General features: G+C 57.4%; 1 protein-coding gene across 8 annotated transcripts in view; it reads right to left on the reverse strand.

The window, feature by feature from the left end:
• Positions 1 to 17198, reverse strand: part of HDAC4 (histone deacetylase 4) — a 293729-nt gene that overhangs the window by 58950 nt on the left and 217581 nt on the right. For all 8 annotated transcript variants that reach the window (XM_027588588.2, XM_027588587.2, XM_035726567.1 and 5 more), the window contains 4 exons: positions 14194 to 14325; positions 10933 to 11045; positions 5755 to 5871; positions 5464 to 5662 (listed from right to left, as the gene is read on the reverse strand). In XM_027588588.2, the coding sequence (XP_027444389.1) occupies positions 5464 to 5662; positions 5755 to 5871; positions 10933 to 11045; positions 14194 to 14325 (561 nt within the window). The remainder of the gene's footprint in view (positions 1 to 5463; positions 5663 to 5754; positions 5872 to 10932; positions 11046 to 14193; positions 14326 to 17198) is intronic.

Raw genomic sequence — 17198 nt, forward strand, 5'->3', positions numbered from 1 at the left:
TACAAATCCTGATGCAGACGGCCAGGATCTGCACGTGTCCCCGGAGGTTCTGCTGCCTGCATGTCCCCAGCGGCATGGGGGGCTGCTTCGCCAACCCGCACCTCGACTGGGCGCTTAAGAACCTGAGCGGACACACGATCCTGGTTTAGTCTGCACTTGAATCTTATTTTAAAATGCAGCCTCATCAGGGGACTCGGGATGCCAAACACTTTTCCTTTGTAAGCTTTTCATACGGCTGTAGTTTCACTTCTGTAAACTGGGAGTTTAGGCAGTTTCTCTAGTAAACCCTTGCCTCACTGCCTGTCTGCTGCCCTAGCAGCCTCAGGTGATGAACACGAGCCAACCAGGCTCAGGCTGCGGACGACCCGGGTCACGGGTGTCTGCCTGGCAGGAACTGCGCATGACCGAGCACAGCAGCGGCCGGGCTCCCCGAGAGCTGCTCTGTAGACCCCCGAGGAGCCCTGCAGTCTTAGTCTCCCCTTGTCCCTTCGTGGCTGTGGCGACTGCTCGACTTCCTACGCACCCCGAGGAAAGACCCAACCCTCACAAAACTGTCCCTCACTAGCTTTTCGAGAAGTCTGTCAACTCTGTCCCCTAAACCACCACCACCTTCTGTTCAGCCCACTGTTTTCTGAAAAGAGAAGTAACCTTAAATTTCATTATCTGCTCAGCTACTAAAGTTAGTAACACAAAAGATCGACTCATTCCCTATCAAGTTTTCTAGAAAAGTTAAAAAATAAAAGCACCCCCCCCCAAGAAGGTGTTTTGGAATTCTTCCCGTTGATCAAGGTGTCATGAGGATTAACATGCAGAAGTCCGCCACACAAAGCTGCATTTATGGGAACAGAGGGGACGCAGTCCCAAGAAGGTGCCCCTCGGACACGAGAAGCTAACACGCGGCTTCCTGAGTAGATGATCCTTGGGCCTCCTGGGCACCGGGAAGGAAGGTGAAGTATGCGAGGGAGCAGCAGAGCCACGCAGGGTTACTGGGCGGCCAGCCCCATGTTCCAGAGAAGCTTCTCCGGGCTCCAGGGAAGGAACCCAATTCCACAGAGACTGAGCTTCCAGGGCTGGTCACGGAGCAGGAATGTGCTCCAACAGCGCAACGTGAATGCGAGCCTGGTCTCTGCAGGTGCTCTCTGCCCTCCCCTGCGAGGAAAGGCTCCCCAGAGCAGGGGCGCTGCCTTCACACGGGCTGGCCTGAGGACACAGGCCACTGTGTCTGTTCTGGTCCACCCCACCCACCCCAAGTTCCACTACGGGCCTCCTGGGGGGTAAAGCTCCGGGGCTGTCCCTGTCGGCCCAACCTTCGAGTGGCAAGCCTTCCTGGCCAGCTGACTTCCAACTGGTCCCTCAGGTCATTAATAAGGGTTTCTGATGACCATTGTTTGGCCTTTGGTATATACTGTAAAAGACTTATCAGCATAAACCCACACCACACGGAGGTCCAGTTCTGTTCTAGGTGTGACCCAGCTGTCGGCAGAGGCCTGCTGCATCCCACTGGGTGCAATGCCGGGGCAGAGCCTGACCTGCGGCTCCTGGACCCTGCTCTGGGTAGGGAGGCCGGGCTGCCTGGGGCCTCTTTCCCTGAGCACCTGCCAGCTGCGAGGCTAACCTGAGGCTCCATTCTCCTTTCTTCCTGCCCACAGCACTGGCAGAAGTCCCTCTGCGGTCCAGTAAATGGACAACCGACCCCAGTACTGAGAGAGGACTCAACCAGCATTACAGACCTTTGCTCCTTCCGGCAGGACTGGGGGGTGGGCCAGCGTCCCCGAAGTCCGAGCTGGACCATGTGATCATAAGGACAATGGTAACTCCTGGCATTTAGCCAGTCATCTGGGTTTCAAGATGTGCTCTACACAGCACCAACGGGTGAGTTTGCAAACAAACCCCACCAGATATGGGCATTGAAGAGGCAAAGAAGGTGAAGAGTCAGGCTGCCCTGACGTTCTGGACCCAGGTCTGAAGGGCCGGCCTGTGCACTATGGGGTTCTGGTTAAGTAGATGAATTCATTCACACTGGGTGACCGACTCATGTGGCCTGGGTCCTTAGAAATCCATCTGATGTATTCCACTACCCTACGCACCATGGTGAAACTCTTTAAAACCCTTCAAAAGACAGTAAGTCAGGCAAGACTTGGGTCTAACTAGTGGCTTGCAATTCTGGCTGCACATGAGCATAGCCTGAGCACTGCAAGAAAAACCATGGGTGGCAGGGGCCTGCCTGGACCGGTCAGCTTCACCAGAGCTTCTGGGGGCCTGGACAGGGCCGAGAATCACTGCTTAGGTCATAGGGGCAGCAGCACCCACGGCCACTCATGCTCAAGTCTCTCCTGGGACTCGGTTTTCAGGACAAATGAGGAACAAAGGGGAGCATGTAATCACTGCTTCAGAGACCCGCAGAGCCCCCATGCTCAGAAGTGCAACCATGGACCAAGGTTGCCTGTCTGCCGCCCTTACCCCCCTCACCAGGCTGGAGCAGGCCCTGCAAGTGACCAGAAGGCTAGAGAGACACCACATCCTCCAGATGCCACACCTGTTCCCCCTACTGGCCTTTCTGCCCCTACTCCCCTGAGACTCCCACCCAAGGTCTCAGCAACCACACCACTTCTCCAGGAAGCCTTCCCTGATGTCCACGCTGCTGCACAGCCTGAGTGCCCAGCCCCAACCACACAGCTCTTAGGGGCCTCGGGGGTCTGTCTCCCTAGGGCCTGGCATGGAGGAGATGCTGGGCTGAACGTTCTGCCCCCTGGCCACACAAGCACAGCACTGGGTGGGCTGTCTGGACAACAGGGGCGCACAGTGCACTGCAAGTAGGGGTTTCCTCCTTGAAACGGTGGTTCCATCTCCCCCACTGCCTTGGGAAACCCCGGAGTGTACCAGGGTGCGCTGTCTTCTCAGGAGAAGATTGGAGTGCACAGCTTCTGCCTGTCGAGTGCCTCACTGGGGCAGCGGGAAACAAGGAGGCAAGGGCCACACGGAGGTGGGGCCCCACGGCCCCGAGACCCGCACCTTGTCACCCTTCTAGACCCGGGCCAGCCTCTTCTCCCCCGGGGCCTCTACTTCCAGCGCTTATGTGATGAAGCTGTTCTAGCTCGGGCCTTCCGTCTGTCCGTCCATCGTGATTATCTGCAAGCACTCATGGAAACACAGGTCCGCTGGCTGGTGAACCTCAGAAATCCCGACTTCCCCTCCCTTTGACCCCAGAGCTTTTTGCCGCAGGCCTTCTGCACATTGAGCCTGTGCGGGCGCCGGGAGCAGGCTGGCCACGCCATGGAAGCGCAGTGCTTGCCCTCCAGGAGAGGAGGTGAGCAGGAGGTGGAGCATCACCGAAGCTACGTGGGCAGAGCTCACGGGAGGGAAGGCCATGCCTGACGGGAGCAGGGATGGGGACTGGGGCACAGCCGGCATGGGAGCCAGGCCAGTGGGGGAGAAGGGCGGCCCCGGCTGGCGAAGCATGAGCCAGCACAGCCGCGAGCCACGCAGGGAGGAGGCAGCCTGCTCCCGCCCGGGCCTGTGAGCGCCAGGCCTTCGGTCCTGGCCAGCACTGCCCAACAGGCCCCTCTTTGCTGACACAGATCCTCCACATTCACATGGCTCAACCGCTGCCAGTCACACAGGCACCCACTAAGCCCCCTGTGGGACTGAGAAACCGAATGTTTACTTCATTTTTGGCCTTGACTTTTGATTTTCAACTTCAGTGGCCAGGTGGGGCTAGTGCTCCTGCACAGGGGGGCTCTGCTTGGGGCCTGGAGGGGCAGGAAGCCAGGTCAGGAGGCATGCTCCCACCAAGACCCGAATCAGGGCCCCGTTCACAGGGAGGGGTGGGGAAGGGGCCACGAGACCTGGGACAGACCAATGGGGTGGCCTGGGGAGGTGAGGGAGACAGCGAGGTTGAAGGTTAAAAGTTCTAAACCCAAAAGTAACCAACCACCACAACACAACAACTAACATCTAAGGGGGCATGGGATCAGATGCTGTCCTGCGTGAATACATGCCTCACTGAACCCTCATAAAACTCAAAGGGCAGATTACTTGTGTTATGCCCACTTCACATATGGGGAAACTAAGTCATGGCACCAGGGAAGACGTCCCAAGGTCACTGAGCCGGGACCAAGGGGAGGTGAAGGTGTCTGTGTTCTTGGCCACGGCCCTGCCTCCAGCGCCCCCAGCTGGGGTGCCCGTGAACTGGGAGGCGGCCTGTGGATTGTGGGGCAGGGTGGGGGGAGCCGGCCGGCGCCTGGACAGTCGTGCCCCGGCCTCACCGTCACAGGTGGGCCATTGGCAGCTGCTGTCACGGCCACGGCATGAGCTGCACACAGAGGACAGACCCAGCCACGTGGTCGACCACGGAGTCAAGTTCAGCAAACTTACTGGAGACGCGAGGTCCTGGAAGGTCCTATTTCCTGGGAAGCTGCGGGGTGGGGTGTTAGGAATGCTTTTTAACGGTGGGGGCCGAGCAGGGGACCGGGGTCAGGAAGACGGCTGGGTGTCGCTGACGTGTTACTAAATGACACAAGACGGAAATTCAGGCGTCGCTCACTGCTCTGGCCCCCGACGTTGAGCGTCACAGGGACGCAGATGCAACTTCAGGTAAAACTCTCGAGACCTCTGTGCTCACAACCTATTGTCTGGAAGTCGGGGAGATGCGTGGCAAGGTGTCTGCTCCCTGGCACGCTGTAGACCCCTCAACTCTTGAGGATGGTGACCCCAACACCAGCATCGGGGGAAGCAGACAGACACACAGACACGAAGGAGCACTAGTGGAAGATGGAGCTCGCCATCTGCAGACACACGGGAGGGCGGGATGCGGTCCCCTGCACCCAGACCAGCCCCGTGACTCTCAACAAGGCCACCAGACCGGGCCGTGTGCCCACAGGTCGGGACCTTGTGACCGGCTCAGCACCTGCTCTTTCCACCCAAGTGTCAGGGAGTGTGAAAGGGGGCGGCTCTGAGGGTATCTTCGATTCTAATTCTGAACAAGTAATCAGGTTTCCAGGAAGCCAAGCAGGAAGCCGGGGATCATGTGGACATGAAAGACACCCATGCAGCTGGACACCTGCTCGTTTTCTAGCAAATCCACACATTCTTCACTCCTGAAGCTAACAGGGCTGTTGCCATGCAAATCTCTGACAAATGTCCTATTTTTTCCCCTAAATATAACCATCCCTTAGAGCACATTAAAAATTCTTACTGCTAATAGAAATGGACTATCTATGGGAGTCACTGCGGGGTTTTCTCACACGTTCAAGTGCATCCAGAGGCAAATGCAGATGGGAACAGCCACCCCTCTGGAGAGGTTACACAGAAGGTGCGCCTGACGCCTAGTTTTACTCCATCTACCTCGTTGGCAAGCGAGAACTGGCTTATCAAATCACAGGCCCTCATGCGGGAGGGGTCGCGGGCAGGAATTACGGGGTGGAAACAGGCCTCCCCGCGGGGCCCCGAGCCCCCCATGCTCACCTGTGACCAGGGGTGTCTGTGCGGGTGGTTGCTCCAGGAGGACCATGTGCTGCAGGAGGGGGTTGTGCGCAGCCCCGCCATCACGCTCCAGGGGCGCCGTGCTCAGGTAGGGAGTGAGGTGGGTGCCGGGGAAGAGGGAGATCCGCTGCTGGAGGGCCGGGAGAGCCAGTCTCTCAGCTTCCTGCTGGCCAGCCGTCCCCTGGAGAGGCACAACCGTGATGCCTGGGCCGAGGGCCTGGGACAGCCGCCCCCCCCCCCCCCCCCCACGCACACCCGCGGACGCCTACTCACAGCAGACGGCCCGGTGGCAGGCAGCCCCAGCGTGATGTTGGGCAAGGATGGTGACGTGTAGAGGGGGAGTGGGGCCACGGAGCCTTCTCGAGTCACGAGTCTGTGGGCCAAGCCAGTCTGGAGACAGAACACACAAAGGCCGTCACACACGGTCTGTCCCCGACAAGCGTGGGCAGCGCACGCCACGAGAAATCACAACAGAAAACGCGTGGGGCGGGCCCTGCTGAACTCCGAGACACTGCAGCACATGTACGTTAACCTGTTACATCCTGCAGGCGGGCGTGACATCTTAGAGCAGGCTCTTGTTTGTTTTTATTCAGAGTGCTAATTCATTGTAAAACTATCAAGAAAATCTAAGGTAATGTACTGTAAAATATATTCTTGGTTGGGAAGGTCTTTTCGAATATAACATCAGGGCAGAAACCGAAGAAAATATTGATTAAAAAAATCCCTCACAGAAAAGGCAAATAACAGACGCAGCAATGCTGGCCATGTGGGCAGGGAAAGCTGAATATGTGAAGAGCTCACAAATCAAATAATTAACAACGAGAAAATCGTATGGAAAGGCAAATGACAACTGATATTAAGGGAGAATAAATTCATGAAAAAATACTCAACATCATCAGTAATCTAAAAATATATTTAAAACCCAATCAAGCTGGCAAAGATTTTTACAACTGAGAACACTCTCTTGGCCCCGAGGAACAGACGCATACTGCCGGGTGTGTTATAAGTTGGTGTGCTCTTTCTGCAGGAAAACTTGGCAATCATGTCAAAAGCCTTAAAAATGTATCTAACTTGTGATCCTACAACTCCACTCTGAGGATGGACTCCTATGAAATGATGCTGGTCCAGGAATGGTCCCAGGAAGGTCACGGCCGAGGCGACCACAAAGGCAGAGGGTTGTGTGTCCCACAGTGTGGCCAAGGTTGAACAAAGGAACACGGGGCCCTCAGGAGGTGGGGGAAACCTTCCTGATTGGCTGGAATCTCAATGATATGTTGTTAAGTTAAAAAAAAAAGTTGTAGAGTTGTACACTTTTTCAAGAGCAGACAGACAAGGAGGACTCTGGGACAGAAAGACAGTCACTAGAGGCTGGCGGGAGCACGCTCCGGGGCTAAATTACTGTGTCCTCTTCTTGCTTCTACAATGGTATTCTTTGCTACAAAGGCCACTGTTTTATTCACCCCGACATCACCCCAGAGTAGATACTCAGTCACCATGCTGAACCGAGGGGCAGAGGGAACGAGCACACGGCGTTGCCACACGCCGGCTGGGAGGGTCTGCGTAACGGCAAGTCACAGGACTGACAGACATCCGACCAATCTCCTCTTAGAGCCTATCGCACTGCGGTCCGCAACTAAGAGGAGAAACACTCCAGTGCCTTCAAATTTCATATCCAAGGAAAAAACCATGAGCTGAAAGTTATCATCAAGTTGCTGTAGACCACAGGGGTGGACCGACGGCTGGCCTGGCTCGAAAACGGCCTCTTCATCCCGTTGGAGGTCGGAGGAAGCTCGGGCTCCCCTCAGAGATGCGGGGGCCTGGTTTCACAACAGCACACTGACGCCAGTCCGGCGAGTTGACCGGTTTCCCAGTGCACATAAAAGTTTCGTATACACGATACTCCAGTCTGTTAATGTGACAGTAATGCAATAGCTTTAAGTCTTTTTAAATGTATGCGCCCTAGTTAAAGAATACCTTGTTGCTAAGAAATGCACACCGTCATCTGAGCTCTCAGCGAGTCGTAGTCCTTTTGCTGGAGGAGGTTCTCGCCTTGATGTTCGCGGCCGCTGATGGATCGGGGTGGTGGCTGCTGACGGCCGGGGGGTCTGTGCAGGTTCCCAAAATAAGACAACAATGTGCCGCATCGATTGACTTCCCTTCACAATTTCTGTCACACATGATGCTGTTTGATGGCATTTCACCTACAGGAGAACTTCCTGCCGCCGCTTTATCCCCTAAGCCTACGTAATGTCCTAAATCCTCTGTTGTCCCTTCGACGGTCTTCACGGCATCGTCACCAGGACTAGATTCCGTCTCAGGAAACCGCTTTCTTTGTCCATCCATAGGAAGCAACTCCTCACCACTCGCGTTTTATCACAAGATTGCAGCAATCCAGTCCCATCTTCCGGCTCCACTTGTAATTCCAGTTCTCCTGCTGTTCCCAGCCCATCTGCAGTGGCTTCCTCCACTGAAATCTTAAAACTTCAATTTGTAAAAAAAAAAAAAAAGAAAAAAAGAAAAGACAACATCGTAACGTGTGGCAAAGGGACGCATGCCTGCAGCACCTCATGGCGTGTGTGGATCCTCCATACCTTGCAGGATTCCCGACGCTGCTGTTGAGTGCGGCCCTATTTCAGTGTCGTTTGGAAACACAATCTTTGTTTGGACGCTGTGAGGGAGGGTGTTCTTCATGCTGGGACATCCGGCTGTGTGCTGTCCTACACTTTGCTCACTGGGAAGCTGTGCAGGCCTGACCCAACAACCACCACGGAAAGTATTTTCCCTCGACAGAAGCACTTTTTGTCACAAGTAAAAGTAGTATCAACAAGCTACGCTTTAGAGAAAACGGTTGAGATTGCCAACGGAGGCATGGCCCCACTGGACTGTAATTATCCGGGAACAAAATAAGCAGACATCCTAATGTCTGCAAAGTTATAATTTCCTCTTTATAATCACTCTATTTTTTTTTACCTAATTTATTTTTAGAAATAACAAAGCTTTCTGAGAATAACTGGGGATGCTGACTGCCTGCAAGCACAGTGCTAGTGGTCTCCATCTGCCCTGTGCTGGGCTCATCACCTCCCGTGCTCTGCACAAACTCGGGGCTTGGCCGCGCACCCCGTGTCGCGCCGGTGTTCTGCGCGGGAGGGAGCTGCTGTCTCCGGGTCTGGGGAGCCTGCTTCCTCTGTGTGAAGGGGGCCATGGCCGGGCAGCGGAGACGGGGGGCTCAGGGCAGCGGAGACGGGGAGGCTCTGGGCAGCAAAGATGGGGGGACTCAGGGCAGCGGAGATGGGGGTGCTCAGGGCAGCAGAGACAGGGGGCTCAGGGCAGCGGAGATGGGGGGCTCAGGGCAGTGGAGACGGGGGGCTCAGGGCAGCGGAGACGGGGGGGCTCTGGGCAGCGGAGACAGGGGCTCAGGGCAGCGGAGACAGGGGGCTCAGGGGGCTCAGGGCAGTGGAGACGGGGGGCTCAGGGCAGCGGAGATGGGGGGCTCAGGGCAGTGGAGACGGGGGGGCTCTGGGCAGCGGAGACGGGGGGGCTCTGGGCAGCGGAGACAGGGGCTCAGGGCAGCGGAGACAGGGGGCTCAGGGGGCTCAGGGCAGTGGAGACGGGGGGCTCAGGGCAGCGGAGATGGGGGGCTCAGGGCAGTGGGGCTGCCCAGTGCCCGAGGAGGCTTCACGAGGCCTACACGTTCTCAGGAGTGGTCAGACTGTCACAAACCCTGAAGGTTTTGTGACCGAGGTCGTCCTGGCAGGACGAGACCGTCGGAGACCACCCTGCTGACCACAGGGACGATCTGATGCAAACAGGAGCAACGGCCCTCTTCACTTTTCTCGTCAATCCTTTCACATCTATAATTCGTAGCAGCTTCATTTACGTTAACATGTGACTTGTAAAACTTGACACGCAGTTTAAACTGGATCCGCGTAGACGCTCCTCCACAAGGCACAGCATAGAATGAACCAGATTAGACAGCAGTTGGGGCCGTGGCCGACAAGACCAGGCTGGCGGGCACCTCCAGGCGAGGCCCTGAGGCCCACTACAGGCAGCCAGCCGCGATGACCTCCGTCCTGCAGAGCAGGGGTATTAAGGTCTGGGATCATCTAAATAAGTGCTAAAACGGGGGTTTTGCAGGGACAGGGGATGAAAGAACGGGACACACGAGGCCGCGGGAGTGAGGAGGCAGAGGCAGCCGCGCACACCACGACCTCGGCTGCTGCGGTCTATGCATCAGTGTCTACACACCTGCCCCGAAATGCCTCAGCCCCCGCGTCCGCGTATCCCTACTAAAACCCGTCCACCCTTTGGAAGGGCAGGATTCGTTTCTAGATATTTAGGAGAAAAGCAAGTCACTATATTTAACGAACTGTAGCCTCCTGCGAGTCAGCAGGAACTCAAAAAGAACTCAGAAGAACCTCCCACGCAGCGGAACCGTCTGCGCAGGAAGCAGACAGCACTTCGGGCTGAGTTCACCAGAAAACCAGGGCTGAGGTGGCTCCCCATGCAGTCACCCCGAGCCTGTGGCCTCACGCAGCAAGTGTGCAATTCTCTTGCTCTTCCTGAGTACTGGTCAGCACCCGCCTCTCCCACTCCGCGGGAGCTGGCTGCTAGCTGGCCGCTTGGCCCTCAATCCCCAGGGCCCGGCACAGCGCTGGCCCGAGGCAGCAGCACCAGAGACACTTGTGCAATAAATACACAGACCAAAGTGAATAAGGAAGAAGAAGAGTACATGCAAGGAAAGCCCTGGAGACCACTGCCCGGAAAGTCCCCCCAACCCAGGTCTGGTCAAGGGCACAACCGGCAGCCGGCCCCAAGCCCCTCCACCTGGCTCAAGAGGCCACCCACTGCGTCCCCCACTAGAGCACCCTTCCTCTCTGCCAAGTGATTCCAGAACCTCTGTGTGTGCATGTGACTCTCAACTGCAGCACACCAGGGGCCTGACGGGCAGGGTGAGGAGAACTGACCCTGTGGTTACCCAGGCAACGCCGAAACGCCACCCTTGGTGTTCCTAACCGCCCAACACCCTAACCATCCGCCCCATGTCACTCTGCGCCCCCTGGGCACACGGATGCGGGTTTGTTGGCTGAGTATTTCTAAAGCACAACAAACAGCTTGATTCCCATGTGTCCCCGTGTTCCCGGGCACCGTGCAGAGCCTTGGGGGCACATGGGAGTGGGGCATCCAGGGCCCAGCGGTACACAGCATGGGTTCTGAATTGGCCTAATTAAATATGCCCTGAAAGAGGCCGGAGCAAGAGGCTGGGCTGACAGCTGTCCTCAGTCAAAGGAGGAGCAGTGGTCGGGGCAGGAAGGGGCCTGTCCTGGATGCCTCCCAACCTGACAGTCAAGGCTGAGGGCAGCTGCAAACTGCGGCCACCTTGCAGAAACCAGCTGTCTGAACCTGCCGCTGGGCTGGTGCAGGGAACAGAAGTGAATGGAAAGCTGCACTGACCTCGGCCGGGATGCTGGCAACGGCGGGCGTGATCCCGTTCTCCGTGCTGACGTTCCCAGAGCTGTTGTTGGGGGAGCTGGGCGCGGAGCCGGGGGCACTGCTGCATGCCGAGTCTGCAGGGCAGAGAGACATCCGTGAGCTGCGCTCCCTGCAGAGGTCCCGGGCCAGGTGGTGGCACGCGCTTACCTGGGCCCGAGTGGTGGGGGGGGCCCCCCGGGGCCAGCTTGCCGACTGGCAAAAACCACATCACGAAAGAACATGACCACGGCTCCCAAACAGGGGCTGTGAGGCTAATCCCCTACTTTAGGTTTTGCTACGGACTTCCTCGTGCGCTCTAAACGTACGGCCCTGCAGAGGCCCCACCTGAGCCTTTTATACTGTGCACATTACCAATTTTATGCCTCTTGAATTTCAAGATGATCTGACACACCGGAAAAATAAGGCCTTAAACACCAATAACCTAACAACAAAAGACCAGGACCCACAGAAGCCACACGACTGTGAATGGGGAAGGTCAGATGTGCTGTGCTCACTGACAGAGCTGCAGGCCACGGGGTTCCCTCTGTATTAAAGCCTCTCATTCTTCCTTTGCAACATCAAACATGCAGGGGGACGTACCGCTGGCAGCTTGTGACTGATGAGTGTCACCGGGAATCACACGTTAAATGATCCTCCAAGTAGCCTTACAGGTAGCTGTGGCACGGCCCTGCGAATCGGGACCAGGCTTCACAGCCACTGGCCTGCACCTGAGGGACGTGTCCCACCCCCATCTCCTTTTTGCTGCCTGCCCAGCCACGGTGGTGACATTTGGGGCTTATGGACGGGACTGTTCAGCTTTTTCCGTGTTTTCCTTTGGTTTACTGGCATTTTGACAAAGGCTTCACCACGGACAGGGAGCTCTGTGGTCCCTGGTTCTCCTGACCAGGGAGCTGTCAGCACAGGATCGCCAGCCAGACCACCGGCCGTCCCAGACACTGACAGTGAGCTCAGACCAGGACCCCCTCCCCCCCCGCTCCCCACCCTCCAGACCCAGAGCTTCCTTCTCTCCCTGGAAGTCACATTTACTTGTACTGCACTAACTGGGAACTGCTGAGAGGGTCCCTGGGCTGAGCAGCTGCTATACTTTCTGCACGAAGATAGAGCTACAGCCCACCTGACAGAGGCCGCCACCTTGCCCTTGGGTGCGGTCCCCATGGCCCTCGTGGGACACCTTCTCTGCAGATCCTATCCCAAGCTACACACTGGGTTCCACCAAAACTTCAGGCAAATGTGCGCCCCCAGCAGGGTCAGCAGATAAATGCTCTTGTGCAGCAAGGGTGTGAGAAACTGGGTCAGTAAAAATATATATAGATCCAGCTCTTCACCCATTTTCAACTCTGTTACGCCGCTTCTAGGAATGTGGTCTAAGAAACGAATACAAATGTGTCATCGTCATGATGTTATTTGCATTAGCACAAGTGGGGCCCCATTCAAGGTGCCAAAAAGCTTGTGATGAATCATACGCGCCCCACTGTGAGCACTAACCACTCTGATGCGGGTGCCCACGGGCAGCTCATTATTATCTCTGCTCCTGTGGTACGTGTGGCCTTCACCAGCAACTGGGGAGAAGCAGCCGTGCGCCCAGCCTGTCCTGCGGCCCGGTCTTGTGCCTGGCTGGGCCCCCACGCCCACCCCTCCCACCCCGCTGCACACACGCCCTGCCCTGCTCTCCCACAGGAGACACCGCCTCCCAGGGCTGCACCGGGGGCTTCCCTCGCTCTGTTGGGACCACCTTCCTCAGCTCCTTATTTCCCCGTCTCCTGGAAAGGCAGCTCTGTTTCTGCCCCCAGCTGCCTGGGCCCTGTGAGGGCCCAGAAGCCTGCCTCCTCTAGTCTCTGTCAGCTGCACTCATCGGGCATGCACCAGCCTCTCCTAGCCCCGGACCCCTTCACGTGCACTCCGGACGTGCCACAACCCAGTATCAGGCAGCTGCGGCAGGCACGGTTTGTGAGGTGGGCCTCTCAAATGAGGGCGAGGAGCAGCGTCCCTCTGTCCGTGCGCAGCCTGGTGCTGACTCAGAGCGGCAATGAACGGCCAGAGGCTGACAACGTGAACCCGAGACCCGATGCTCAGGAAGAAGCCTGCTGACGACTCCGTCTCCCCAACTGCAGGGCTAGGAATACGTGCGCGGCCTTGCTGCCCGGGGGGGCTGCCGGCCCACGACCAGGCACTCCTCCAAGGAAACAAAGCTGCATCGTGAGTTTTCACTCACGACTTTGCATGGAATCCCCCAGTGGCTGAGATTCTGGGTGACAATACTTCCTCTCTTCAGACAAGGCCTGTCTACGCTGCACCCCCAGCACGGAACCCCACATTAATGAAGTGAAGAGCGTCGACCCTTTCACACAAACACCCAGAGGCAGGAGCTTGGATGAGGGGTTCTGGCTACAGAACCCTGAAGCACGGCAGGATGGGAAGGGGGAAGCTCCCCCCTTCACTCAGAGGCACCGGGGCTCAGTCGGTGCGTGTGTGGTGCTGGCCACGGACACGCAGAGGACTGGCACGGGGACCCCCTCTCCCTCCTGAGAACCCAACACCGACACACTGCCACCAAGAGCCTTGGTTTTCAAATGGGGCATTGTACTTAATGCAAATACAGTTCCCTGATTTCAGGAATGTGGATATGTGCCTCAGGACACGGGATGCACCCTGGGACCGGGGTGGGCCCTCTGCAAGTGAGGTGCGCCCTTGTGGTGGGGGTGCGACTCGGGGAAGTGGGGAGCATCGCAGGAAGGAGGGCATCCCTCAGGCCTGGGCTGTGGCCGGGGGCGGACTTCTGCAAATCCACCACTAGATGGGGGCCGAGAGCAATGCTCACTAAGGAAGTGGAGACAACCCTGCTCCCTCCTTTCTTCCCTTCCCACCTGCGGGACTCCTGCCGGGAGGATTTTAAGGGCTCCCCAGTGGTCCAGAGCGGAGCAGATCGGAACCATGTGATTTACTACTAACAGGGCAGGATCGGTGAAACCTTTGGAGAAACCTCCACTTAAAATTCCTGTAAGCACCCCGGGCAATGTCAAACCGGACGGCTCTGGCGGTGCTTGGGGCTGGGAGCGGGTAGGCGGTGCTCTGCGTTCCCCGAAACCCCGGCCCGGGTGCCAGGCGGCGGGTCTCGGACTCGCACTGCCAGCTCCGGGGCTGAGAGCGTGTGCAGAGGTGCAGGTCTCAGATGGTGTACAGGAGAGCCCCGTGGGGAGAGGGTGCAGCTGGCAGTGGGCGTACCTGTGACATCCAGCGGACGCTTCTTCAGAGCCGTAACCACTGGCCCATCTTTTCTGCGTAGCAGGGGGCTGCTCCGCCGTTCGGCCACCTTCTGCTTCAGCCTGGACCGTAATTTCAAATTGGGTTCAGAAGCTGCATGAAAAGGAGACACCGTTAGTCAGACGTCCCGACTGGGGTCAAGTTTATCTCACTGGCAGTTAGAAACTATGCACGTGGGGTAAGTATTCACGCAACACGGATGTGTGGGTCCAGGGCAGAGGGAAGGCAGCGTTCCTGAGGCCTGTGAGTATTTTCAGTCCTGCTCAAGAGTCCCAAATAATGAACAAAGCCTACCCAATGCCTTCGGCTTCGTTTCTGCGGCCGTGTAGGTCGTTCCAGGGCGGTGGCCCACGAACGTTATCATACCTTCTGTATGTTGCACTTCCTTGTTCACCTGCGTCCAACAACGCAGAAACAAGCCGCTTGCCAGGGCTCCGGCTACCAGTGAGCAGCTGCCATGGAGCGCTAAGGCTAACCAGTCCTCCACACCTGCATGGGGGTGAGCGAGCCCATCTCCCTCAGAGGCCACCTGACCACAGGACACAGGTGTTTTGGCTTGGTTAGGTCTGTTACCAGCTCTGCGTGTGCTTTGCAAACCTGTGTATTTAAGCCTAGTGGTTCCCAAGCCTCTGCCCCTGGAGCGCAGACCAGCCCCGCTGGACAATCAGGTCACAGCTCTGGGAAGCGGGGCAGGGGCAGGTGAGGCTGCCTCGGGAGGAGGGTGGTCTCACTCCATCCAGAGGTGCCCCCGCCGGGGACACCTACACAGGAATCTCCATGAGGCCATCAGCTCTCAGGCCAGGCCAGGGGTAAGGTCACCACCGCGAAGACGTTTGAGTTCTGAGGTTTTACTTGACTACTTTCAAGTTCCTACTGCTTCTCTGTTTGCAAATTAGCAAGGTTTTACCTTTCTGTTTGTTTGTAATCAGCAACCCTGCTGTTTTTAATCTTTCTGGAACAGGAAGTTCACTGCTCTCCAGAGCACCAAACAATATAATCGAATTTCCCTCCGGAATCAGAACTACGATGGTTCGGGTTTTAAGCAGCAGGCCGGGCACGGGGACCTGGTCCCTCGGGGGCGCAGGGCAGCGGCGTGCAGGGACCGAGTGCCGTGCTGGGGCGCCAGTGACCCTGCAAGAGGCTGGGAGGCAAAGGGCAGCTCTCTCTGGGCCCTGGGAGGGGAAGGGGGCAGCAGGCCACCTACACAAAGCTTCCCGGAGGAATCAAAGATGCACTTTACGAAGCCGCTGGACTCCTCGTGATGCCACGCCCGCTCGAGGCCGTGCCGTGTTTGCATGCAGGGCGAGTGCCTGTTCACCTGTAGGGCTTGCACGGCCAAAGTGGGAAGGATTCATATGAGGAACATGGAAAGTATTCTTTCCATATTTATTTTGAGACGACTGCAGATTTACATGTTTCAGTCCCTTCTACTTTCACGTGGAGTTTCTTACCATTACTCAACACGAGGAAAAAGCCAAAGCGTCATCTGACTAACAAGCAAGAAAACAACAGCTCTCCTCACACCACCAAGGTCTTTGCTGAAACAACATGAACACCTCTCTGTCTGAGCTGGGGTCAGAAGCTGCTCCTGAGATTACAGGGCGGTGTGGGCCCCTCAGGAAGGAGCACGTCAGGAAACGGCGTGTGGGGGGCCGCTGGTGGCAGGGTCGCCCCGGGCCAGCTGTAGACCGGCCCTGCTCCTGGGTCCTGCACCCCCCGAACGCGGTACCTGCTCCTTCTGGGCAACGTGGGGGAGCTGGGGAAGTCTCTCCTCAGGGGCAGTCAGGTGCGTGACAGATTAAGTCAAGTTCAACCATCCTACAAATCCTTGCAAATCCCAACCTTCAAATCCCACCCCAGCCCCAGCACCTGCCCCTCCTTGGTCAGGAAGGGCCTGCTCTTCACGAGCCCGAACGTCCTCACCGACTTCACGAGGTCTAGCTTTCCGAGGGCTCATCTCAGCACAGCAGCGATCGGGGTGGGCAAATGTGACTGTGTAAGGGTCAGGTGGGCAGAGGGACCGAAGTGCCCGTGCCACGTACCCAGAGGTCAGTCTGTCTGGAGACAGTTACTGCTCTGGGGGCAGGGGCTGAGCAGGAAGGGTGTGCAGGGCCCGTCTCGGCCAGGCACGCAGACAGAGCAGGTGCCCGAGCGGTCAGTGTGGGAGGCGACACGGGATGAGCCACGGGACAGAAGCGCCAGCGTGGGAAGACGACAGTGAGAGAAGATGGGGAGTGAAAACGTCCAAGACCACGGTAATAACCATGCCAGCAGAGGGCAGGGCACAGCCGGGAGGTCACTAACACGGTGACCGGAGACCCCTTCCTCCCTCCGCAGGAGGCCTGCTGCCGTGACGGCTCGCCGTGGCCCCTCACCAGGCAGACCCCGCGGAGTTCTGGAGCTCTGGGGGCCAGGGATGGCCTTGTCAGTGCTGTCAGATTCTGCAACAGCCGCTCAGAGGCAGGACAGAGACTCAAAAATCCTGCAGGAAAGTGGCTTCTGTACCTAACTGCATTATCGGTCAGACGGAAGCCGGAACAGACATCCGCCAGTGTGCACAGCCCGTGCACGTCCTTAGAAAGCTGCTGTGCCCACCCAAGGTGAAGGAGGGGGCCACGTAGGAGGCCGGGGGAAGGGGCAGAGCCTCCCCAGGAGATGTGGGGGGCCGGGAATAGCAGGTGGGGCGACAGGTGGGGGCCTTGTGGCTGGGAGCCTGTCTCCGGGGCCAGAGGGGAGCCTCTGGGCCACCTACTGCGCAAGGGCTCCTCCACGTGAATTAATGACAGGCACACAGAAAACTAAGCAAATGAAAAAATGTGATCAACTTCAGGAAAAAGGCAAGTTATGCAAACAAGGAAATGCAGGCGAGGTCACTCTGGATTGGGTGCACTTTCTATACGTCACCTGTCACAGGGCAGGGAGAGGCAGGTCCTGAGCCCCTGTGGGGCCATCACCTGTCCTGAGCC

This window comes from Zalophus californianus, chromosome 3 (genome assembly GCF_009762305.2).
Source record: "Zalophus californianus isolate mZalCal1 chromosome 3, mZalCal1.pri.v2, whole genome shotgun sequence".
In the NCBI taxonomy this organism is placed as follows: Eukaryota; Metazoa; Chordata; class Mammalia; order Carnivora; family Otariidae; genus Zalophus; species Zalophus californianus.